This window comes from Scylla paramamosain, chromosome 20 (genome assembly GCF_035594125.1).
Source record: "Scylla paramamosain isolate STU-SP2022 chromosome 20, ASM3559412v1, whole genome shotgun sequence".
NCBI lineage: Eukaryota > Metazoa > Arthropoda > Malacostraca > Decapoda > Portunidae > Scylla > Scylla paramamosain.
In genome coordinates, this window is record NC_087170.1 from 9,918,995 (window position 1) to 9,946,494 (window position 27,500).

The following is a 27,500-nucleotide window of genomic DNA, read 5'->3' on the forward strand; positions in this document are numbered from 1 at the left end:
TATTATCATCACTATCATCATTACCATTCCTACTATTACCATCATCATCATCATCATCATTAACATTACTAATTATCTTAACCATCATTACCATTACTATCATCATTATCATCATCACCATCATCACCATCACCATAATCATCATCATCATCATCACCATCATCACCATCACCATCATCATCATCATCATCATCATCATTATTTTTTTCACGTTTCCACATGAACCTCAACACTATCACTATGACAACGCAGAGTCACTCTCATCACCATCACTATAACCCGTTTACCTCACCATATCACCATCTCAGTACGTATGAATGGTGGTAATGGTGATATAACTGACAAAATACCAATTCGTTAATATTACTTTCACTACCACCACCACCACCACCGCCACCACAAAAGTACCATCTTTTCAACAGGATTTATTATGAGAGCATTTCGTTATCACCGTCATATTGCAGACACACAAATGCCATTAATAATTACAATGCACTTAGAAGAAGACGAGAGAAAGGAGGAGGAGGAGGAGGAGGAGGAGGAGGGAGGGGAAAGACAGAGAGCGGGGGAGGAGGAGGGAATAATGCACGAGGTCGCGTCTTGCACTCAGGAGGGTCACGGGAAGATGTGCATTTGTTATTTAAGACTTTCACTTCGTCCAAAGGCAAGGCGTGGTTGTTGTGTGTGTGTGTGTGTCCCGCGCTAAACGATCATCTTCCTCTCTCTTTCTCTTTCCTGTGTGTGTGTGTGTGTGTGTGTGTGTGTGTGTGTGTTATCTTTTTATGTGTGTGTGTGTGTGTGTAATGAAGGGTTATTTGGCCCTGATGGAAAATGATGACTATATGGTGTAATGCGGACGTCTCTCCCGTTTTCTTTTTGCCTCTCTCTCTCTCTCTCTCTCTGGTAAGGTTCGTGCACTGAGCCACTCCCTAAGCCACACCTGAAGCATCCAGATTACTAGAGAGTCCTTTCCACACCTACAAGGGATGGATGGATAGATGGATGGATGGACTGCGCCCTTTATTACTCATGCTTGGGGCTGAAGTCAGGATTCATAGATGGACGTTTAAATGACACCAAAGAGACAGTTATTTTGTCAAGTTCCCAAGTCAGGGGGGTTGTGGTGAATATGTAGACTGAAGTAGATTGACGTGGTGTGTGTGTGTGTGTGTGTGTGTGTGTGTGTGTGTGAAGTAGTAGTAGTAGTAGTAGTAGTAGTAGTAGAAGGGAGGAGGAGCGTCGGGGATGAAGGTAGCTGAAAGGAGGCAAATGGGAAGACCAAAGAAGAAGAGGAGGTGTGTGGAAGATATGAGAAGGATGAATATTAGGCAATAGATTGTCTGCTGCAGCATTAAGTGGAAGAGACTCGTAGGCCGTTCAACACTGTAAAGGAAAATAACGATGCTAAACGAAATGATGATAAAGTCAAGAAGAAAACATCAGTCTCGTAATCGTACTTAAATTTTAGTATTGCCTTTATACTTATGTGAAAGAAGTGTGTTATTTACGTAGTTTTAAAAGAAGAGACAGGCGCAGGATAGTTGACAGGTGAATGTGTGTCCTTCGTCACTCCCAGCGGTAAGATGTGTGACGTCGGGACAGCGGCGCGCAGGCAGGTCTCACAAGGTACGGCTCCGCTTGAGCCGTGCGCGGTAAACACGGCCGTCGATACACATATATAAGTACTGGTTGCCATAGTCCAGAAGGCTGCTGTACTTGGCCAACGGATGAACGCCCATCACGAAGTCGAACGTGGATGAAGGCACAGCCATGAGCGACCTCCAATAGATAATGGAGTCTCTGGCCACCACCACCTCGATGGATCTGTGCGTGCGGTGGTATTGCTTGGAGGCGTAGAAGACCCGAGCGCCGGTGTCCACGAGCACTTTGAGCTTGGCGTACCTGGCGCAGTCTTTGAAACGCACATTGTCCAGCAGATACTGAGAGTCCGGGCTGGTGCGGGGCTTCCACTGCGGCATGGCCTTGGGGAAGAACAGTGTGGTGGAGGAGGGTGAGAAGGACTGCATGGCCCTGGTGCGGCGGAGTGTGGCGTTGTCCAGGAAGATGTCATGTTTGAGTTGGTTGATGGGTCCCTCTTTGGGCGCCACCAAGAACGTGCAAGGGAAGGAGACACCGCCTGCCAGCTCCACCGTCACCTCTTCTACTACCAGCATCTTAGCCACCGTCCACCTGGCCCACATTCTCACCTGGATCAACCTGAAACGCGTCACCTGGCTCAGTAATCCCAGGCGCTTGGCTCGCTGGTACTTCACGATAGCCGAGCTGGTGCCGCAGTCCACGAAAATCTCACAGTAGCGGCCGTTGACGTAGGCCGGGAGTAGGTTGTGTCCACGCATTGGAACAGCAGTGTGGTCTCTTAGGAAGGGCAGTGCACTCTCTTCAGCCTTAGGGGCAAGATAGAGGCGTATAACCTCCTCTATCTCGTTTCCGTCCTCCAATTCCCTTCGTTCCACCTGCAGTGTGCCCTGCTTTCCCTCCCCTTGCAGCCTCCACCAAAGCCCCACCACCACCGCCGCCACCAAGGCCGCCCCCAACGCTCCATATGCCACACCCCACTCCATCATGTTGGGGATGCGTTGCTGAATATATTAATGTTGGTGACGTCTTAGGACTTTTGATCAGGCCCAAAAATTCTAGCCATCCGTTCAAGTAATGTTTCTTCCGTCTCACGGCAATTTCTCAGCGGCAGAGGTAGCGCTCTCGTAAATCGTAATCTTAGCCGGTGCCACATGACTGAATTATTTTAGTGACCACTCAATGAATAGGTCAACAATTTTTTTTCTATTATACTTGCAGATCTTTTATCCCACTTGTCATCAAATTTCACTTATCCAATATTTTCGTTTTCCTATTCGGATCCTTGTTACGCATAAGATCATAAAATAAGGGAAGCTGCAAGAAGCCATCAGGCCTACACGTGGGAGTCCCTGTATGAAACATATCTATTTCCACCTATCATCCCCACCCATGAATATATCTAATCTTTTAAAGCTCCCTAATGCCTAAGCACTAACAACCTGATTACCGAGTCCGTTCCATTCATCGACCACTCTATTTGAGAGCTAATTTCTTCCTGTCTCTTTCTTGAACCTAACTCTTTCAAGCTTGAACTCGTTATTTCTTGTTGTATCCTGATTACTGATCCTGCGAATTTTTCTTATGTCCCCCTTGTTATATCCTCTATGCCACTTAAGGCTTTTATCAGGTCCCCTCTTAACCTACGTCTCTCTAAAGCAGAGGTTCTCAAACTTTATTCCTTATGGCGCACTAATATATCTTGGACTCTGACGGGGCACCAACTCTACAGTCACGTGTAATGTATACCTATCCATGAAAATTATGCGGCGCACTTGGGGAATAGTCGCGGCGCACTTCAGCGCCACGGCGCAGTTTGAGAATCACTACTCTGAAGAATGTAAATTTAATAGCTTCAGTCTCGTTTCGTAAGGAATACGCTTCATCCCCTGTATCCTTGTAGTCATTCTCCTTTGTACTGATTCTAATTGACCTATATCCTCTCTGTAATATGGGGATCAAACTGCACAGCACTAGTATAGATGAGGTCTGACCAGCGCCAAATATAACTTTAATATTACTTCTGCTTTTAACACTCCTAAAAATTAATCCTATTACCCTATTTGCCCTATTTCTGGCCTCTATGCATTGTTTTCTTATACGCAGATCAGAGCTAACTGTAACTCCTAAATCTTTTTCGTTCTCTGAACTTACCAGAGCTTCGTTGTTTATTGTGTACTTACTGTGTGAGTTTCTTCTACCTACGCTAAGTACTTTGCATTTGTTAATAATAAACTGCATTTACCATCTGTCTGTCCATTCGTTCGTCCTATCCAAATCTGCTTGCAAGGCGACGGCATCCGAATCTGACCTAATTAAATTGCCTATCTTCGTATCACCTGCAAATTTTCTAACATCACTACTAATTTAACTATCCAAGTCATTAATATATGTCAAAAAACAACATTGACTCTAAAACTTATCCTTGTAGCACCCCACCAATTACTTGACCCAACTCAGATTTATAGCCATTTATTACAACTCACTGTCGTCTGTCGCTTAACCACGACCTTATCCAGCTTAACCTTTCTCAGGACCCTCTGATGGGGTACCTTGTCAAACGCTATACTGAAATCCAGGTATAGGATGTCATAACTATCTTCATTATCTGCCGCCTCGTAAACTTTACTGTAAAAACTCAACAAGTTCGTGAAACCATGCTTGGATATCAAGTTATGCTTATCTAAATATTCTGCAACGTTCCTCGCGATTGCAAGTTAAGCTGACAGGTCTATAATTAGACGCTAACGTTTTATTTCCTCTCAAAGAGGAGCACTAGATTCACCTGCCTCCATATTACCGGTACCTCTCCTGAGTCTAGGCATTTCCTAAAGACAGTAACTAGCGGTTCACTAATGACCTCTTTGGATTCCTTAAGTACTCTGGAATATACGCATTTCGTCTGGTCATGGTGCGATTTTTTTTTTTTTCAGCCTATTTCCTGTTCCACTGTCTCCTTAGCTATGGAAATATCTATCAGCTTCTCATTCTCTTCTGCCCTAAAAATATGTTCACCATCCGGCATTTCCTGTATGTTTTCCTGGGTGAAAACTCTTAAAAATACTCGTTTAGAATTTTACTCGTCTCTTCCCCAGAATTAACTCAGTCCACATCAGCTGCCTTTAATGGACCCATTATTTTTGTTCTTCGTCCTATATAGAATCCCTTGGGGTCAGTCTTCGCCTGGTTAACTACCTTTAATTCGTAATTATTTTCAGCCTTTTTCGTTAACCTCCTGACTATTCTAATCAGTTCGTCCTGTGTTCACTGAGCCTGCCAAGTCGATCACATGTTGTTTGCCAGTCTTCGTCAACTAATCACCATCCCCTGTATTCTCCTTCATATGCATAGTGACAGTGAAGACATTGTGGGATTTACTGGAGTGGGCGTTCATGAGGGTGGCCGCATGCAGTCTGCCGCTGAGTGGAGCCCTTCTCTAGAATGTTGTACACTTCTGTCTTGGGCCTCACTATTAATGTTTTAACCTACCGGTCATCCATTGACATTGGACCTCACCAGTACTTCCTCCAATCTTTGAATGGCCTTCTTGGTCAAGTCCTCGTATAACCTGAACCTCGAGAAATCATCGATGGTGGACAGTAATTCGAACAGTTCTTCATTTTAGAGCTCCAGGAAAGAAACTCATTGTAAACTCCACTTTCTGCATGTGGAGTTAGTCAAAGAGGCGATTGACGTAGCGGGGAATGATGCCAGCAAGTGGATCCTCCTCCCACGCTGTCGCATTCGAGGCACGTTCCCCCTCCATAACAAAGGTCTTGCCTGTGCCTGTCTGCCCGTATGCAAATATTGTGCAGTTAAATTCGTTTAGCACCTCTTCGACTGTCGGAGTTTTTGGCCACTCCTTTGTAGACGTCAATCTGCTTGGAATCCTGGCCAGACACATGATCGAAGGTGAAGGTCTTGGCAAACTTGTCAGTGGGCCGTTCCTTCACCACCACCTCCCTGCTGTGCTGTACCGTGACGATATTGTGGGACTTGCCTGCCTTCTCTTGTGCATTCATGGGTCGCCATCTGACGAATACCTTGATGTTCTGGTTGGCACTGGCCTCATTTCTCCTGATGGTGGCTGGGTTGTTCATAGTTCCTGGCTGAAAGACACGCAAACCACACATAAAGGACACTCAAATATTACCCAGGGGAGGCTCAAAACACACAAACACTTAGGTATCTAAGGTCTCCTCTTAGTGACCTCCGCAGCTGTGGCGAATTAGCATGTGGTAACGCCAGATTATAGATGGTTGCCTTAATTTAGACGGACATGTATCGAGCTAAGCTTCTATCAGCACAGGCCTGACACTAATACAGTACTTGGCTGTATTCCCAAGTGGAGTGTCCGCCTCGAGTAGTAGTATGCTAAGTAAAGGAATGTGGTGAACTGCTCTGGCTGCCAGCTGGCGTGTGACTGCTTGAGTGGGAATAGCCCAGAATCCGATCGCTCCTCGACCTCGAGTGTAATTGAATCCCCGTATATGAATTAAACTGACTGGCTGGTTTTGTTCCGCGAATGTGAATCCACTAGATCCAGATCCAGAAAAAAAAAAAGTAACATTCACGGCCTCTTTGTCTTGTTCCCTCTAGCCTCGGCGACAAGCAGGAGAGGCAGGTCTGGACTACCCGACCTACTCGGAGGTGCCCTTCGGCCTCTCCTTCACCTGCGAGGACAAACTGCCGGGTTACTACGCCGACCCTGAAGCCCAGTGCCAGGTGGGTTCCTCGCGGCCCTCTCCTAGTGTCCAAGGGAGTTGTCCACTCACAGATCCCCTTCACTATCAGTAACATACATTTCTTATGCTTGTATTTCCCGCATTATTTACTTTAATATCAAAATTGAAATTTGAACAAAAAAATGTAGTTTTTAGTTAAAAGGATTCGTATGTATCCCCTTGAATTATCGTAAATATATTTTTCTTAAACCAGTTCAATAATATTAATCAAAATGAGTATAATGATATTTTAGAAATAATGTAACCTCTCCCACTCTCTTGCAAGACACAAGTAACCCCAACAATTTTTCTATTGAATTTTTAAGTAAAAAAACTACTTGTAGACAATGATGAAGTGATGGTAATCATATCTGGTAATCTGGTAGTATCTGAGTGTTTTAGTTCATACACAGGTGAATACTTCTCTCTCATCAACAGGTGTGGCACTGGTGTGTTTCTCAGACAACCAAGTATTCGTTCCTCTGTCCAAACCGAACGCTCTTCAACCAGCTGTACAGGTGAGCCACCTCTACATAAATGTACGTTCACATGTGCGCGCCAGAAATGAGGGAGGGAGACCTAATCAAAATAGAAATTAATGAATGAGCAGAAAGAAATAGAACTATCGTATGGAGCAAAGAGAAGTTGGACATTTGAGAGGACAAAGGCAAAATTTAAGAGAAAATCTGAATCACGCAAAAAAAAAAAAAAAAAAAAAAACTACAGATTTCCCCCATATAAATGAAGATACTGAAATGTTACAAAGAGGTGGTAGAAGGAAAGAGTGAACATCAACTGAATGAAAATTATAAGTACAGATAATACATCTATACACCAAATAAGTGTGGCAACTAGACACCTAAACACAGACACACGCACACACACACACACTCAGTATAATTTGGAAACTCTCATAAAAGTACTGCGTATCTTCTTAAAATATTTCAAATCCCTGTGTATTGTTGATATGTAATACGTATGCATGCTTAGAATCAGTACATCATTAAGGACTATTTCACTAACTGGAGTTGACTGGTGTGTGGGCAGGGTGTGTGACTGGTGGTTCAACGTGGATTGCGCTGACTCTCCTGCATCTTACAACATCAACGAGGATCTCTACAAGGTGCCTGAGACGTCTCTGGGTAGAGAACTCCTGCGGGAAGAGGAAGGCGGAGATCAGACCGTGGAGGAAACGCAGCTGATGGAGGACGAGGTGGTGACAGGAGACCAGCAGCCGCAGCAATCACAGGTACAAGAGGAGGAGCTGCGGCAACAGGAACAGCTTGTGGAGCAGCAACAGGAACCACAGTTACTCCAACAGGAACCGCAATTACAGCAGCAGGAGCAGGAACAGCCACAGCAGGAGGAAATGCAACAGCAGGAGGAAATACAACAGCAGGAGGAACAACAACCAGAGGAACCCAGTGAAGTCTAGCTAAGGGTATAAAAGTTGTAGGACGTAAAATTCGTCATCTAATTTTGGCGTTCATCTTGTATAATAGCGACTGGAGGTATATAGGTCCAAAAAGTTATCGTGGGACTTAATCGTTTATATATTAAATGCTGTGCTTTATCCTACTATTTCAGTGTTCCAATCCCATTTAGGGCGCCTCTCATGACTCAAAATTTATCCAGCCTTCAGGTCAATGTGTCAGGGCTTTTTCATGATGTTCCAAGGGGAACATCACACGTGGCAGCGGCGGGATCAGTTCTGAGCCACGAGAGGCACAGTAGATGAAGATTGTACCCTGACACCGAGATATAAAGCGCAGGTCCCAAGATAATTTGTGGGAGCCTTTAGCCCCCTGCTTGCTACACTTTGCATTAGACAGTCCAGCCCCCTGTACAGTAAAGGAAGTGTCCATTGCTTTCTTGTCTTGCCTGCTGAACTGGTAATATGCTCTTGTATCTCTCTGGCATCTCATGACCTTGTGGTGCCTCCACTCATTTGCCATGTTGTGATAAGCTGGAAGGCAAGACTAAGGCAAACATTTCTTTTCTAAATGGAGGACAGGAATTAGGTGGTAGTGGGGGATATGAGGGTCACATTGGGTGGTGTTGGGTAGACTGTGACCACTGGGTTAGGGAAGACTACTAATACCGCTATGCTGTTTGGATGGAAATGATCTAGTAGAGTACAAAGGTGTGAAATTGACATGTAATCATCATTGTTGCCTGTAAACCTGTTTGCTGTTAGTCTGAATGAGAGAGCAGGAGGTGAGCACTCCACACAGATTTTGTATGGATAAACATGACTAGACACTACTCTTCAGTTGGATTCTTTTCTGTATGCTCCAAAATTCTGAAATGTGTGATATTGCACTCACAAATGTTATGGTGACTTGTGTCAGTTATTTTTTAACAGGTTGTAGAGGAAGTTGACAGACTTTACACTTTTCAAGATGATTTAGTGATTCTAGTAATGGTTCAAGGAGGATTATGTACAGTCAGAAAAGCAGCCAATAGAACTTCACTAATCAATTCTGTGGCCTTTGAAAAATAGTGGCAATGAAAGCCCAAAGCATTTACAGATACAAGTCATAGGCATTTTTTTCTTTATATACAGTATACTCCACAGGATGCTGAAACATATTGGTGCTTGTATCTTTTTATTAAGGAACTATCAACATTATCTTTGTATCCACATGAAGAATCTCCCCAATAGAAAAAAAAAAGTCAAGCCAAGGAGTGAGCAGTGTAGTCCACTCAACACAGTATGTACAATAATCTGAGTAAAAAAACAAACAAAGCACCAATGAGATGAGAACTTTTTATATAATCAAGGAACAAAATGTGCTGAGCAAAAAACATGACCAAATCTTCATTCCCTGTTTCACTCAATTTCCTTGGCAACTCCTCCAGTGATGCAACACAGCCCTGGGCACAGCTCTTGTAGGAACACGGCAGTAAACAAGGGGCTTACACACTACAACACCTCTTATGGCTTCTCTGCATTGTGAGCAGCTCATTTACCTGACATGTAAGAATATTCTGTCATGGAAGTCATCTTGTAGGTAAATACGTACACAACATCTATGAAGGAGGCATGACACACTAATGACAAAGATTATACTTCATATCTTCAGACCCTGATATGATACAGCAACATGATGGTCTGTGATTTTACAGAACTAGTTCTTTGGAGAAAAACACTACTTCTATGGATGAAGTATGACAAACTGTTGGATAAGCACATACCTCTTACAGAGCTTTCAGATTTCATCATGAATGAAAAAAATATTACTGGATCTTATGACACGGTGAACCTTCTGTGATCAACAGTATTATCTGGTAATCATCTTCCTTCACTAACAAGCACTGATGAGTATACACCACTTAAATGTTTTCTGACCTTGACTTAGGTGGATATATATTACAGGATACTCTAACATAATATAATAAACCTCCTATAATCTACTGTATCATCTGGTTATTTTCCTTTATTAATAAGCACTGACAGAAGAGTGTATACCTCTTATGAAAATAGTTTCCAGATCCTGAGTTACTTGGAAAAATTATATTATATATATATATATATATATATATATATATATATATATATATATATATATATATATATATATATATATATATATATATATATATATATATATATATATATATATTAAGCCTCATATAATTAACATCAGGTTACTTATTGTGGTAATAAACACAAGGATAACCTTATACAGTGTAAATATTAAATTCATACAAGTCTTCATCCAGCTGTCTGAATGTTGCACCAAAAAGAGGCTGCCACCACTGGGGTCTGTCATGTTTTCAATCTCCTGGCCTTCTCCATCCCCCACTCAGAACATGGAAACTCCTTGGTCGTGCACAAAAATATATCTACTATTTTCTCAAGGTTTATTTTATATATATCAATATATATATATATATATATATTTTTAATTAAGCGAGCAAAGCAATAATAATCTTTAAATCTTCCCTCTTACATCTCCTTCTCCTCCATTGCCCAACCCACAGCAGCTGCGGCCTCTGCCAGAGTGAAGGGTCGGCAATGGTGACTGGTGGCTGGCACTAACATACTCCATACCTCATAAAAATAAAATTGTGAGCAACAAAGTACACATAAGTGTCTATTTACAGTACGTACATAAAACACTGTGCATGTATCACGTTATAGCATCATAAAATATTGGAACACAGACAAAAAAATTAAAACATTACAAATTGACGAATGATATTCGTTTTCATTTTAAGTTTACAGGATATCTGCATTCACTGCTTATAAGGCTACTTGCATAGTTCTTCTCTGAAAAAATGCTTCCCTCAAATTTATTATGCAAATGCTTGATATAGATATCTTTGTAAAGACACACATACAGGCACTGACAACCGGGCACGAGCAGACGGATACTTGCACACACAGGCACACAATCTCACTCTCACACACACATAATTTCATTCACACACACACACACACATGGAACATCCTGCATGAAGACAATGAAAAAAAGCAATAAGTGATAATGTCCTGCAAGTTTGATCACTGCCCCTGCCCATTCCTGCTGCTGACCCTTTCCACTACTGCTGCTGCCATCACACATCACCACCACAAACAACTCCCCTGTGACTGTCAGTAAAGGCACCACCACAGAACAGCATTTTCAATTCATAATGTAAGGCAAACCATGTTATTTCTGACAACCTATGTTCACTCAAATGTCATTGGGATGAAGTGACATTAAATGTGTTGGCTCTAGTGTGTTTTATCACTGGACATATCACTTCTTGGGGTGGAAAAACAATGGCTTTTAATCAACTAACATGTCACACTCACTAACATTATGTTTAGCATTTTTCTCTCAAGTCTTCTAGCTTGCTGATAATCTGTAAATTGTCATGTTCTATAAGATAATCAGTACATCAGAGGACTTAAGATTGTGAGACAAAGCAAAACATGATTGAAATGAGTACAACAGGTTAACCAACTTCCACATGTGACTTTACTTTTATAACTATTTAGCCTCTTCAGTGAGGCATCAAAGTTTCTCTTGATGACAAGAAATCAACCCCTGACTGGCAGCAACAATCCTTACATCAGCAGGACACAAAATTGCAGCAACACCTCTCCTCTTGGCAGATGATGATGCAACATTTAACAATAATGCCTGCAAGGTTTAACAAGTAGTACATTCATCTCTTTACAGCGACTGTGTTTCACCATGAGTTGAAATAATTTCAAACTGTATTTATAACTCTTGATTTAATAAACACAACCACTACACAATGACTATTACAACAAAGAACAGGCTTGTACTGGACAAGTGTGGAAGTCAACACTGCTGTACCCAACCCGTCTATCAATCCACTGGAATCATATACTGTACGTACATACACAAAAATTTACAATGAGATTAAATACAACAGGATGGATATTCTAAATAACAGATCATCATGACTTAAATGGCATTTTATATATATTTCTTATATCTTCTATCTACAGCCAACAGGAGTTGATCACCACACAAATGGAAGATACAGGCTACACATGACATGAGTATCAACAGACCTGAGATAGTTGTGTATGACTAGGGGCACAACCCTCTGAGCCAGGATACCACACTCACAAGGCTAGCTTCTCACCCATCGCATGCAGGGAGCCCAGCCACACCCTGCAATGAGAGACCGGCCACATCCTGCCATCTGTCTGCTGTCACTAATGCACCACAAATAACTGGTGGAAGAGTATGTGCCTGTAAACTCAAAACAACCGAGATTTTACAAAGACAAGTAAGCAAATTAATGAGGGGGCAAAGCATCACACAGTTGAGACCATGTGGTGCTATGGCATGAGAATAGGGTGACGGTAAAGCATGACGGATGACACTATAATGGTACAGAAGGACTAGATGTACACTATGTGATGAATATTAAGCAAGATGGGGATAATGTAGAAGCACTATTGGAAGAACAAGTGCAAGAATGAACTTAAGCACTGGGCAACTATGGCCACATGACACTATACTAGAAAAAGGCAGTGCATAGCAAAAGAATCCGAAACACATCACGAGAAGCAAAGATGGAAGGGAAATGGGAAGAAATGAGATTTAAATGTAAGGGATTAGCAGCTTTTGGAAAGAGCATATGACAGGACATGAGTAAAGGGCCCCATTGATGTTATGACTGTGGAGAAGGTTCCGTTCTGATTCTGTTCTAATCCCAGCCTCAGCATTGCCCATAGACGTTCAGTTATACTTCAGTTCTCCCGAGACATGAGGATATGGCCTCTCTACTCAGTGATGAGGATACAGATGTGCTCTTGGAGCCATTGATGTGGTATATACTACTGCAGCTGCAGAACCAGAGAAACCCAAGCAGCAAAGTAAAATGCAGGTTAAAGAGTAGCAGCAAGTAATAGTACATAGAGTTGGCATGTAGACGTCATCAGCTGAAGCTCATGACCATGGACTCTGCATACTTTTTTTCTTTTTTTTTTAAAGCAACTCTTGGGAGTTATTTATCAATAGAGTCTCATTTGGCTGTTGCATTCTTATCTTGTAATGTCTCTAATAAAATGTCATATGCTTCATTTCTTTTACTTTGTTACTATATTTTTTATATTTCACCTTTCATAGACAAGGTTGTTCTTTATACAAGTTCAATGAAATCATCCCAAAACTCCTTATCAGCAGATGTTGCTGTCATCTTCATGCTGTGAATGTTGCTTTAGAACTGAAGTAGATCGTATGACAATGCCATAGAGACACAGACTTCTGGCCGCCTGAACTGAAATGGAAGCCAGGAACCTGATGATGGCAGGTTCCAATCCGGCCACTGACTCTGCCCCCTTTGCCCCCTTTTTGGTCATACGATCACCCTATACATGGTGAGATTTGCTTACAATTTCAGCAGCCAGATCCGGCATTTGTAACGTCTATGGGGCCCTTAAAAAAAGTGGTATGTGTGGGAGGCTGGAAAAAGGTAAAAAGTGTGTACTTCACTTTCTCTGTGGCCTAGATGGAATGTGAAGTGTCTCCAAAACTATCAGTTTCCACCCTGCTCCTGTCTCTTCAGTGCTTCATTTCTGTCTCTTGATATGCACAACACAGAACACATACCAACATCCTGTCAGTGCTCTCTCACACTCCTTGTCATTTTTGGCATGAAGAAACAACATCCTATCTGAGTGATGATATCCTTCATATCCTTCCAATAAACAGCATCACTTGTGACTTTATAGAACTTGCATGGTAAATAAGTAGATGATAACTCAGAATTTGCCATTTAAAATATCTTTACCCAAATAACAGCATCAGCAGTTCAATTTACATATACTATAGTATATGATAAATGATAAATAAAAACTTGGTAAGTTATAACTATTCAAAATGTTTGTGGTTATTACATTTGTGATGCAGTAATGAATAATTTACAGTGTCTCCTTATGGGTGCTTCTACATAGATCTATGCCAAAGGTTCTCAAACTTTATTGCTTAGTGGTGCAGTAATGACATATCTTGAAATTTGATGGCGCACTAACTCTACAGTCACGTGTAGTGTATACCTATCCATGAAAGTCATGCACTGCACTTGGGGAATAGTTGCATTCTGTGCTGTGGCACACAGTTTGAGAATCACTGCTCTAAGCACATGGATGTTACGGATGTCCTCACTCACATTATGTCATGCTCACACACACATAATCTTTATCCACATTCAAACATACAAAAAAAATTACTCTATATGCACACAATCCTAAGTATCATAATTCATAAAATAATAATACCTTCCAGAACACAAAAATAAGTCCTGTGTTTAATTAAGCATCCCATTTGAAAAATACACTACTCTCTCTCTTTTGTATTAAATGACCTGGAAAACACACTACTTTTCTTCCTCCCCCTAATACTTGAACACTAACCCTGTGTCTCTTGGCTGATATTTGGTGATGCTTCTCATTACAAATGCAAATCATTCTAACCTGTAAACCTTTAACCCTGTCATTGTGATATGCAATAATTCATAATACATAAATCACTGGTACAAAATCCTTAAAAACACCCACAACAAAGGAAACAGAATTGAAACAATAAATTCTTCTAGTGTCTAGCCAGTGTAATGTTAGAGGTGGGTGCTGAACGGTGTCTTAGGGTGGGGTGTGATGAGAACCATGTGTTAAATAGTGCTGAGACAGTTGAATTAACTTACTAGATGACTGGTTTCCTTTCCCCATCTTCTGCTCCACGCTGCAAATTTACAGATGCCTAGAGCCTGTCCTCTCTTCCCTCCCAATTCACAGGAATGGTAACTCTTTGGAGGTGAATGCATGTGTGACTTGTTGAATAAGAGAGGTGTAAGAGTAAGGGCTTAATTTATCACCCTAATAATCCTAGTAATGCACTGGCTTCAGCCTCCTCCATCCTGTAATACCTTGGAAAATGAACAATAAGAAACAAGGAGCTGGAGTGGCACAAAGCAATAACACGTCTCTCAGTCATCATAAATCATCATAATACTCAACATTACGACCAGAAAACATACACACTAACATGTCTTAAACATATCTGAAACTAAACCAAAGCAACATGGCAAACATCACAATACTCTACAATATTACCTGGTTGTGTAATGTGCAGAAATTATTGTACAAGTAACATTATCATTTGGAATAATATGGACTGATACTGAATTTCAGGTCTAAATGTCCTAAATATTGTAGCCATCTTTGTTTCAGTTCCTTCAGTAATTCACTTCTCATATCACTAGCATTTGAAATTTGATAAGAATTGGTGAATGTATCAAATCAAATCAGATCAAAATCAAATGTTACACTTGTGAAAATCCATCATACTAGAGAAGTCTAACAATACACAGGAAGCGATACCATGATTCATGAAATGCATGGCTAGACCAAAGAATGAAACTTTGATTTCTATGAGAAGAAACGTTTGGTACAAGAAAACTGTTGAACTGATTCCAACATTAAAAGTCATGTTATAAACCATGAAAATTTTAGTTCTACAAAGGGGTTACACACACACACATAACAGAGGAAGATGGCCTGATAGGACACATCAACACTAACAAAGTTCTCAGAAAACATTTGGAAGAAGAAGAATCACGCTGATCGAAAGTGTGAGCAATGAGAGAACACTTCAGGAACACACACAGACACACACACACACACACACCATCAGCATCAGGATGGCATTGTGCAGTGAACCAACCAAACTCAACACAAGGAACAAGAGAAGTTGAAGTATCCTTAGAAGCATCATAATAGGGAACCATGTCTCCATTGCATTACTTGCTTTGGTTTTATATCAGGAAAAAACACAGATAAGACTTCTTCTTATCTCTGATCATTCTTATCTATGTACCTTTTTACAGTCTTCAGTAACAACTGACCTACTCTTTCAAAGGTCTTTACTCTCTGACTGTTATTGACCATTTCTTTATAGTCTTGACACTGTCCTGTTAATAATGGGAGACAAGATCTCTTCCCTCCCTTCATGTCTTCTAAAGAAGAGTTTGAATTACATCTGCAAAATCTTAACTCTCCCCCCCACCGTAAGTGTGAAATAAGACCGAGATGATGTAGCTGAATGTATGAAACTCCATAATGACCAAAGAAACCCATTCAGACATCTCATGCCAAAGTTACTACTGCTTTTAATCCAAATACAAAAAATGTTGATATAGCAGCATCTCTCCTAAAGACCTGAAAATTCCATCCAAATATCCTATGTTAAATACGAGTGCTTATAACTTTCCATGCAGCTGAACCTTCCCTGAAGATCAGAGAATCCCACATCCAAGTGTCCTATGACAATACTATAAAAAACATTACTATTACATTTTTGACTGGTGAGTTTTCAGTGTGGTAACAAGTCAAATGGTGATGACGTAAAACCTACTGACATGTTGTTCCTTGTAACACTTGTCATGGTGTAAGCGAAGGCTTTTAGGAATCATTCAGCCTTATCTAGACTCAACCAGAGAAGACTCAGTTGTACATACAGTTGGACAAAGAAACAACTAGGAATATAGTACATCTAAACACTTGTTTGATAATGCCCCACACCACACACCTGTCTGACTGTATTCTCTCCTTGTTTGTCCCCTCCATTGTGAAATGCTTCAGAAAGGAGAATGCTACATAACTTATATCACATGCGACAGTTATTTCTTCCTATGGAAAATGCCATATGTAATTAGGAGTGCAATTAAGACAGTAGATGTGGAAGTGCTAAGATCAGCATGCACACATACACACACACACACACACACACACACACACACACAAAGGACACTAGGAGTAGGTGTGGGAGTCCTGGAACCTCTTTCTCTCAAACACACACTTAAAATAGTACGTGTAAAAGTCCTCAGAACCAGGAAGCGTACGTCTCTAGAATTATACACACACACACACACACACACAATATGACATTTCTAAGGGTTTGCTGGGTTAGCCTGGAGGAAAGTCCTGGCCAGCCAGCTTAAGGAAATAAGGCACCTGATGAAGGAATCAAGACGATACACAGAGGTATTCATGACACCAAGCGCAAAGATCCTAAGAGTAAAGTTTTCTGCATCTTGTTCACAAAGCAATGATTCTTGCCCTCGTGGCAAAGCAAAGACCGAAACCTTGCTAGTAAAGTATTAATGCTCACCTTTAGGACCAAGTAACAGCTACAATCTTAAAGCAACAATTCTCTTCTGGCCATAGAATAATAACAATAATGACTAAAACAAAGTAATGGTCTTTGCCTTCATGACAAAGCACAACAGAGCAATAATCATAATTAAAAATAAGGTGACGATTCTTGTCTCCACAATAAAGCAATCATCATAACCTTACAAATATAAACCAGTGATCATGACCTTATAAGTGACAACCATGATATTAAAGAAGAGTAGAGATTAAACTATTTAACAAGACAATGATCATAAGCTTAGCAATAGAAGTAATAGAAATACATAATCTCACTCACTCTGTATGCAAAATATCTCTTCAAGTTCAGTAAGCTAGAGAAGTGCAGTGCTTAAAAAAAGGGTCTCAGGATAGTAGTAATAAAAGATATGAAAGCACGTGGGAAATAGAGCCCATCCCAACATCTTAATTCTTAACATTGTGACCTTGGGTATGTTTTTTATGTCAATTATGAAAAATTTGCAACAGGACACCAATTCTAAAAACATTCTGGTGGTGTTGTTAGCAGCTTCTGTGAATGTCAAACAAGTCAAGGTGCATCAACTGAGAGATTCAAGTAATTATTAAAAAGTTATTGCATCAAATGTGAAATCTAATCAACTACAAAAACAGTGTTACATATGCAAAGAAAGCTTGCTGATTTGAGGGAGTGGAAGAGCCCAGGTGAGGAGGTGAGGTGTAGAAGATATAAAAAGGAAGGAAAGAACATGAAAGATAAGAAAGTATTTATTACAAAAATTAAGATAAAAAGAACCACAAAGTACAAAAACAATACAAGGAACATGAAAAATGAAAGCTAACATTATGAAAACAAATTAAACAAATATATGAAAATTGAAAACTAAAATGATCAAAACAAAACTGAATAAACACATGAAAAATCTTCCAAACAAATGAAGTAAACAAGAAGGAACAACACAAGGACATTTCTTGGGGACGGGACAAGGCCGCTGCCTTCCTGGACACCCTTCTGGGGAAAATGGCTAAAATCACAGCAAAATCAGGTCCTCAGTTAAGACTACACACCTGCAAGACACACCCGTGAGACACACACACCTGCTCTTCCTCAGCTATCTGGTGGAAGGAGTAGGAAAGATCAGTAATTATCATCATATCTTACCCAGAGACTTATCTATTAATCAGCCTCTCTCATGCTGACACAAGATGGTATCAACAGCTTAGTTTGTCATGTATCTCGCTTTATGCAAGGTTATCCATATATATATATATATATATATATATATATATATATATATATATATATATATATATATATATATATATATATATATGTATATATATATATATATATATATATATATATATATATATATATATATATATATATATATATATATATATATATATATATATATATATATATATATTGGTTGGCATATTTTCTACATCTGTACACCCATTCTCACACTCTCACACACACACACACACACACACACACACACACACACAGATGATTCCTTGTGTATCTTTTCTAGCACTAGTTCTGGTTATGTTGCTCAGTTATGATGAATTGCTGCTTTATCTCCTTTTTCTCTTCCTACAAGTCTTCCCTGTCTTGCTACATACTGTGTTTGGCCTCAGACACATCCCAGAACTGACTAACAGGCACACTCTTTGGGCAACTTGGAACATCTGATTCTCTTTGACTCTTTAATCTCTCTCTCTCTTTCACTCTCAGTACCTGACAATTACTCAGCCACAATCTAATTCGTGTAACAACGGCTTGAAAATTTTGTGCTCTTTCTTTTCTCTTAGAAACATGACAATTACTGGCCCACAAAATCTAGATGATTATAAAGAAACCATCCAAAATTTTGTGCTACTTTCCTTTCACTCTCACTCTCTCTCACTCACAACATCCATCAATCAGGTGGCCACAAAACTTGAATGATCTTACAGTAACCATCAAAGTTTTGTGCCAAAGTACACATGAGAATCAGAATATTACATTTCAGTGAGATGGCAACATTTGCATCATTGGGGTCCCACACCTCCTTGCATCCCTCCCATCACCACCGCATTGTGCCACGCCACACACTCCTGTGACCCTGGCGGCAGTGCACTCGGCCCCCCCCACCCACAGTGACTCAAGCAGACATGATGGAGACTGGTGGTGTGTTGCTTTAATCACAGCCTTGGCCACTTGCCTGCACTGGTCCTTTCCTGCCTCACACACACACACACACACACACACACACACACACACACACACACACAATGGCCACCTCAGCCTCTCCAGTGCTTGCTGTGGTCCTTGATCTGAAGACCTGAGAAGTTGATGGGCTGCGCGGCACACTTGTCCACCACATACTGGGTGAACCTCTTCAGGAACTTGGGGTACTCACGCTTGTACACTGCCCGCAGCACTGATGCTGGTGCCCATCCACCAGGGTTAACTGTTCCAAGGATTAAAGCACAGTTATGGTTCATTATCTATTATGAAACTAAAAGGCTACCAATACAGGGTGTAATGCGAGTTTCTGCAAATATTGAAAGAGGTGAAAGAACATGTAATTCTAAGTAGAAAATGTTCTATATATATATATATATATATATATATATATATATATATATATATATATATATATATATATATATATATATATATATATATATATATATATATGCATTTCAAGGCTTTGTTTACCCGTCAGAGGAGTTGAAAATGTACGGGACTCACAGGTGTGCTATGCACGTAGCTATTAGTTGACGGACAGACGATTGCATCGTCGTAGCCTCGGAGGTGCCACCTGGTCAAATTACGAATGGTTTAATCTTATTTTCTTGGAAGCTGTGGAATATTACAGTATCTTATAATAAGATAAGTGGTATTAAAAAGCATGTAATTTACTGATAAGCATTACACAACAACATTATTGCAGTGATTAAAGGTACTCCTGTAAGATGCTACATGGCATCATCACTCAGCTGTTTTCAAGGTTACTTGGACTCACTCCCCACTCCTCCCTCACTTCGATGATGCTACGTAGCATTTTACAGGAGTACTTTTAATTACTGCAATAATGTTGTCGTGTAATGCTTATTGGTAAATTGCATGCTTTTTAATACCATTTGTCTTGTTATAAGATACTGTAATATTCCATGGTCTGCAAAAAAATAAGATTAAACCATTCGTAATCTGACCAAGTGGCACCTCTGAGGCTGCGACACTGCAACCGTCTGTCCATCACCTCATAGCTACACGAATAGCACACCCGCGAGTCCCATACATTTTCAACTCCTCTGATGGGTAAACAAAGCTTTAAAATGCATATGTGTAAAGAACATTTTCTACTTAGAATTTAACGTTCTTTCACCTCTTTCAGTATTTGCAGAAACTCACGTTACACCCTGTATTTTTGGCACCTTGTCCACCTCTAAGTGTTTCCCTCAATGGACTGGCAACCTTACAAAATTAACTATCTTTCCTTGTTCAGGTATTCCCTTACTGCATGGTGAAAGCCTCATGAATCATCTCTTTCCCTTCAATACTTCTCTACTCTGACTATAATAGTTTACTCAATAACAAGAATGCACAAGAGTAATTCATCCTTCTTCCTTCCATTCCGTGACTCACCCACGGAACAGTAGGTGATTTTGGTGAGAAGGTTGTCCCGGGTGGGCGCCTCCCCTTCTGCTGGTGGAGGATCAAGGAAAGTCTGGCACACGAAGCACACTGTCAAGTCCACCCGAACCACCTTCTCGTCTTTCTGTGGGGAAGACATGACCTTCACTGCTAGGCGCTGTGCCTAGGCAATGTTGAGGGGCTGTAATCTGTTTGTGCTGAGTACTGTTACTATGCTGTGGTGGGAACTGTAATCTGCTCCTACTGGGTGTTATAATAAGGTGCTGATGGGAGATACAACTAGCTTCTCCTTGCCGCTAAGGAAACAAAATATAGTCATGCATTGCTGAAACAAATATGAGAAGCATCACCAATATTGATACAGATAAAAATATTTCCTTCTGTAGCTATTCTGAGAGTATTCATATCAGTGTTCCCCACAGTATGCCTTGCCGTGCCCTGCCTGCCACTTACTGGGGCGTCGGGGTGGTCAGTGGACTGGTTACACACAATCCAGGTGTCGTAGGCATCTCCATTGGCTGGGTCTGATGGTGGGATCTTGCGAATGTGTGACCAGAAGAGGGCGTCGCGCTGGGCAGTGGGCCACACCCTCTTGTGCAGCTGCAGGAAGATCAAGGTGTCCTCGGATATCCGGTCTAGCACTGTCATCTGCTCTATGCTCGCTGTGGGCAGAGACAGACTCAGTAGAGATGCATCTTGATTTATGAATATTCAATTTACATATTTTCAATGTTACAACCTAAATGATTCTGTCCTTGATTTCCATCTATTTCCCCTCAACCCTCTTCTGGATGAAGACAGAAAACAAGAGAGGTTATGATCGGATTTCCCTCACACAGGTCTCCAGTCCCAGCAATACTTACTATCCCACTCAAATCTGACATCAGGGGACCAGAAGTGGTGGACCATCTCGTGTGCTGTGGCGCCCCGCACTTGGTGGACAGCCTTCAGGGGGTCCACCACCAGGCCGCCTTCCTCCAGCTCCCTCCGGTACATCTTCATCTCACCCTCCTCAGCAAACAACTGCCACACTCCGCCCTCCACACCCTGCTGGGCATATCCAAGCTGCTCCATTGTCAGCTTGTCAATCTGCAGCCAGAGGGTGGTGTCTTGTAGCATGAAGTGGACATTATATATATATATATATATATATATATATATATATATATATATATATATATATATATATATATATATATATATATATATATATATATATATCCCTTTTACCATCCCCCTTCTACCTCCTTTTCTCACTCCTAGCATGGCACAAACCTATACTACAGAAAGGAAAAGCATCCCTCATAGAAAAAGAAGCAAGAAAAATCTTACAAGAGAGAGGAGTAACAATACTGATACTGCATCACTCTTGTCAAGGAAGTAGGGGATAAAGTATCCAGGAAAATGCATTTTAAAAGACATAATAAGACAGGGCAGCCAAGGAACACACTTGAGGCCAGAGTGGGTGTGTGGTGGCCAGCTGCTGGGGCGCCGCACGCTGCTTCTGTCTTAGCCGTTCTCGGAATTCTTCCTCCTCATCCATCTTGTCGAGCGCTGACTCCACTGCATCATAAAACTCGTCCTCACCAATGACACTGTGCGGACCTTCCTATGGGAGTTGAAAAGGGATGGTGAAAAATCATGAGATTGAAGCAGTGAATAATGTACAAATAGGGAATGAAAGAAGAAAATTTGAATGTGAAAGGAAGAAATAATAAGCTTTAAGCAATGAATTTCAAGTTCCCCAACCTCTGGCTCACTCTCAGCTTAATAGAAATCCTGCTGTATGTAAAAAGGGAGAGAGAGAGAGAGAGAGAGAGAGAGAGAGAGAGAGAGAGAGAGAGAGAGAGAGAGAGAGAGAGAGAGAGAGAGAGAGAGAGAGAGAGAGAGAGAGAGAGAGAGAGAGAGAGAGAGAGAGAGAGAGAGAGAGAGAGAGATAAAAGGGGGGAAGGAAGAAGACTACAATATAAAAGATTAATGAAGATGATAAACACCAAATGGACCTTGAGAACCTTCCTAAGATGATAAACAGCAAACAGATCTTGAGAGCCTTCCTAAGATGATAAAACAGCAGTGTGCCACAGCCTCTCACCTCATAGTCTGGGCCACCCACCACCACCACTCTTGCTGTGGTGTGCCCCTCCTGAGTGTTCTGGGAGAGGGCATGCTTCAGCCTTTCCTCCAGCCGCCGCCGCTTCTCTGCCTCGCGTTCCAGCCGCCGCCTGAAGGAGTCCTCCCGCTGGTTCATCACCTCCACACAGTGACTCAGGGTGGCCAGTATGCCGGCAGTGGTGGCCTGGGGAGTCACATGGGTCTTCGGTCATTCAAGATCCCAGTTTTGTTGTTTTCTTTCATTTATGGATTATTAATGGAATACAGCCTTACTATTGTCATCCCACACTCACATGAGCAAGGTCTTCAGTCATTCCAGATTGCAGTTTTGTTATCTTTTTAAATTATTGATTATTAATGGCATACAACCTCATTACTGTCATCCCACACTCACTTTGAAGGTCAGTGCCTCCCCTCTAAAGTCTGCAGCATATGCCCCATGCTTCTGCAGTGTCTCCTTGGTTATGTGTGGGTGAGGGTGAGGGTGGCGCGGTGGGGAGTGCTTCCTGTGCCCTAGGCCTGCCGTTGAGGATGATGGGGATGGGGTGAGGGATTCAGCCGCTGCCCCACCATCCAGGGCTATTGCTGCCTCCACTGCACTCTCGTGTTCTGGCTCAAGACCGTTACCTGAAAAGTGTTGGTGTGACAAGACAGTGGTGTCAGTGAGTCTTAAAGTGAAAGTCAGGTGTCTTGTCTTGGCTTGCCCACTTTTTTTTGAGGAAACAGCCTTGGTATGTGTGTATGTATGCATGTGTGCATGTATGGTAATTTTTAAGCTTACTGATATTCACTAGTTTTCCATATAAAGCAATGTATTTGATTTTCATGTGTAAGACACTTTCACTCCTCCCTAAAAAATCCTAGAATTAAAACCATCCTATATACAAGTACAAACTTTAAAACATTTGATCTTCATAGGTGTACTGTACCTTCTATGAGATTTGAAAGTAGCACAACCAATCTTCATATAACAAGATGAAAAAAATACATCATTCTGGGACATGGCTACATAAAGACGAGCCTTTATGAAAACTCTCCTACTGTAGAATAATTCTCCTCTATGGGAATTCCCTTTTTATTCTTCCTCTCTTAAACTGAAACACAAACCTTCCCCTGGACACCTATGTCCAGGGGAACTTACAGCATTAGCACCCTTAACACCAGTGACAGTACCACACAGCTCTCTTCACTATACAGTACTAGCACCCTCACCACCAATAATAATACCACACCATTCTATTCACCACACAGTACCAGCACCCTTAGCACCAGTGTCTAAGGAGGGCAGGGGCAATCTTCACAAGTGGACATTATTCTCTTGCATACTGCAATACAATCCTTCTTCAGTAGCAGCACCCTAACCACCAGTACCAGCAACCAGTGTCCAGGGTGAGCAGGGGCAGTACTCACAGGTAGGTGCCTCCATGGTCTTCAGGTCCTTGACAACATCAGCACAGGCATCAAAGTATGACTGCAGTGTGTCCATCTGGCGGATCAGAATGTCCCGGTAGGTGTCAATCTCCGCCAGTTTCTCCCTCAGCCCTGAAGGGAGCAGGTGGCATAAGACGCCCTGAAGCACTTGGTGACATAAAAAGTACTCTATAAATCTGATGCTCACATAACTGAAAACATTTGATATTAAGATAGAATTTTATAACTATGAGATTAGTCTAACTCCTACTAATTAAAACTGATACTAAGACAAAACACTCCTAAAACCTGTGATTAGTTTCATTCCTACTGGTGGAAAACTGATACAAAGACATACACTCCTACAATCACTTATTATTCTTATTCCTACTGATGAAAAGAATTTGATGATCTGATATAAAACACTGGCTAGACAACATTTCATACATCTTGTTCACACTACTGGTTTGTTGCAACTGATCATGTGCTAGGCTGGCTGCAGATCACTTTAACTCAATGATAGATACCACGAAGAATAAACGTAGCATCTAGGTATTGAACATAACAAAATAAGGAAAGCTGCAAGAAGCCATCAGGCCTACATGTGGCAGTCCCTGTACAAAATATACTTTCCTACTACCACCTTTCCTCCTCAACCATAAATATGTCAAGTCTTCTAAAGCTCCCTAATCACTCAGCACCACCAACCTGTGCTGAGTCTTTTCCATTCAGCAACCCTTAACACTGACATTTGTTATGCCTTAAAGATGCATGTAGGGGAGGTACATGCAGTCACATAAAGAGCACCCACCTTTGGCCTTCTTTAGGGAGGAGCCTGACGTGGTGGACAGTGTGTTGGAGGTGAGGGAGAGGGCTGAACCATGCCGCCTTAGGCCATCACATTCCTGCTGACAAGATGTAATGCTAGTCTATCAAGACAGACATGTACTTGACAACTGGGTGAACATATCTAGTAATTCAGTCCAGTAAATGATGAAAATATTCTATGAGTGTGTAGCTTTCTATTCACTCTGTGCTCCCTTTAAGCTGCAGTTTCTTTTTCCTTCCTTTCCATGTATTGCTTTCTTTGTCTCTGCTCTTTAACTCTACAGTAAAACTTCCTATCAACTTCTGAATACAACTCATTAGATTTTGATACAATTAATTCTGTCTGTTTATGTTTTTGTGTTTTAGAAGACAGAGGTATGATTGCAATGTCCCAGCTTCTCTCCTCAGCATGTCTGGTATGTGCAATTGCCTTTTATCCTTGAGTTAAAGGGCCTCTAGTCTGCCTCAGCCCTCAAGGTCAAGGTCAAGGGCAATGATATCCAATGACTGTAGTGGCAAGGAGAATGAGGAGTGACCAAATGTTGTTTATATCTCTTGATGTTGTATTACTACCATTATTCCTATCATTATGACTACCAGCTTTGTCTTGGCTAACCTTTTTGTGAGACATCAGCTTGATACATAAATGGATGGATAGATAGATGGTGTACACTACTGTCACTGCTAATAATAACATCACTATTACTACTACTGTAGTGGGGTACTCAGCATATGACATACTTGACTTGAGATCAATGTGGTATCTGACCCCCCCCAAAAAAAAAAAAAAAAAAAAAAATTAGTTTTTGTATTTTGTTTACAACTGCTAACTTGACATACAACCAACTCATCACTTGGGTAAGTACAAAATTTATAGTTTTGTTGTGACTTCACTAATGGTAAACACTCTGCTATGCATTGTAGGATAAAAGCCATTGTTTATAATGTCTTAATGCATTTAAGTGATAAAATGTTTTTAATTCTTTGTTTTTTGAGAATAAAGCCTTGCCATCTGCTACTCCTGCTATTGTCTCTCTAATGACACCATAACCACTACTTTTATGCAACTATTTATTTGGTGTAGTTAAGTAGACTTCTTTGGTATCCTTGCATTTATAACCCTTAGCCAGCCTCCTTGTTCATGTAAAGAAAGCTATTACTACTCCCACAGCCACCACTGTCACCCCTATAATTCTTCAATGAGTGATGAGTGGATAGAGAGAAAGAGACGAAGAGAGAGAAAGAACTTATTACCCCCACTACTGACCCGGTGCTGGTGGATGGCATCGACCCACTGGTGTTTGTCCTCCTCGGTGCTGGTGCGCAGGTACCACACACAGTCGTTAAGGCACACATCAAAGCGACACTCGTCAATCTCATGGGGCTGTGGGAGATGACAGGTGTGGGCAGGTGAGACGGGGGAGAACGAGGCGAAAGTTTGTATGACGTTACTGAGACAACTGACAAATGAATAAGTAAATGAGTATATAAGTGTATGCATGTATGTGTATGTCTACTGTCTAACTTGAATGTGGGTGAACATGTTTTGTTACAAGTGGTTATAAATGCTTTGTGCTGTAGAGGTTAGCTTGTACAATGCTGTGGTACTCTGCACACTTCTCAGCAAATTGCCTCCATAACACTGTGTTTTCCTATGTCACCAGTGCAGACCAGAGAGAGAAAAGTTTTAGTGTGTGTGTGTAATAATAATAATAATAATAATAATAATAATAATAATAATAATAATAATAATAATAATAATAATAATAATAATAATAATAATAATAATAAACGGTTTATTATTCAGGCAGTTAACAAACTGAAAATGTACAGAGGGGGTGGGGAAATACTTAACATTAATCCTAAAGCTAAGTCTAATCTAGAAGGGAAATACTATTGATTGATGGCTTGCACCATGGTGGGAGTTGCGCTGAGTCTGTATCAGTCCATGTGCAGCGCCTTTAGGTGTGTGCGTGATTGTGTGTGTGTGTGTGTGTGTGTGTGTGTGTGTGTGTGTGTGTGTGTGTGTGTGTGTGTGTGTATTTACCTAGTTGTGCTTTATGAGAATGAGCTATGCTCGTGCAGTCCCATCTCCATATCTTTTAATATCCAACTTAGTCTTGAATCCATGTATACTTTCTGCATTTACTATCTCCTCATCCAGACTGTTCCATATATTAATACTTCTATATGGGAAACTATACTTTTTGACGTCTCTTCTACAAGCACTCCTCTTCAGCCTCTTCCCATATTCTCTAGTGTCCTGTGTATCCCAGACCATGAAGTTGCTCCAGTCCACCTCCTCTACTCCCTCATATGTTTTATATATCACAATCAAGTCTCCCCTTTCTCTCCTCTTTTCCAACATTGGTAGATGTAGCCTTTCCAGTCTCTCTTCATGTGACAAGTCCCTGATACTTGGTACCATCTTCGTAGCTGCTCTCTGAACTCTCTCCAACTTCCTTATATCCTTTTTCTTGTATGGCGACCACACTACTGCTGCATATTCTAGTCTAGGTCTTATCAGCGACACAATCATCTT

At 41.1% G+C, this 27,500-nt stretch overlaps 2 protein-coding genes across 3 annotated transcripts in view; one reads left to right on the plus strand and one right to left on the minus strand.

Annotated features, from left to right (window-relative positions):
• LOC135110278 (putative transcriptional regulator cudA) overlaps positions 1-9,738 on the plus strand; it is a 15,326-nt gene extending 5,588 nt beyond the window's left edge. The window contains exons 3-5 of the mRNA XM_064022434.1: positions 6,196-6,321; positions 6,759-6,838; positions 7,368-9,738. Coding sequence (XP_063878504.1) covers positions 6,196-6,321; positions 6,759-6,838; positions 7,368-7,755 — 594 coding nt within the window. The 3' untranslated portion in view covers positions 7,756-9,738. The remainder of the gene's footprint in view (positions 1-6,195; positions 6,322-6,758; positions 6,839-7,367) is intronic.
• Positions 9,739-17,711: 7,973 nt separating this feature from the next.
• Positions 17,712-27,500, minus strand: part of LOC135110277 (ceramide transfer protein-like) — a 23,046-nt gene continuing 13,257 nt past the window's right edge. The window contains exons 3-13 of one of the 2 annotated variants that reach the window (XM_064022433.1): positions 26,226-26,342; positions 24,942-25,035; positions 24,131-24,262; positions 23,115-23,347; positions 22,701-22,904; positions 22,059-22,217; positions 21,472-21,697; positions 21,062-21,270; positions 20,600-20,732; positions 19,248-19,418; positions 17,712-18,075 (exon numbers count right to left, since the gene is read on the minus strand). In XM_064022433.1, the coding sequence (XP_063878503.1) occupies positions 19,249-19,418; positions 20,600-20,732; positions 21,062-21,270; positions 21,472-21,697; positions 22,059-22,217; positions 22,701-22,904; positions 23,115-23,347; positions 24,131-24,262; positions 24,942-25,035; positions 26,226-26,342 (1,677 nt within the window). In that variant the 3' untranslated portion in view covers positions 17,712-18,075; position 19,248. Of the gene's footprint in view, positions 19,419-20,599; positions 20,733-21,061; positions 21,271-21,471; positions 21,698-22,058; positions 22,218-22,700; positions 22,905-23,114; positions 23,348-24,130; positions 24,263-24,941; positions 25,036-26,225; positions 26,343-27,500 lie in introns of both variants that reach the window. The other variant, XM_064022432.1, reaches the window with a different exon arrangement.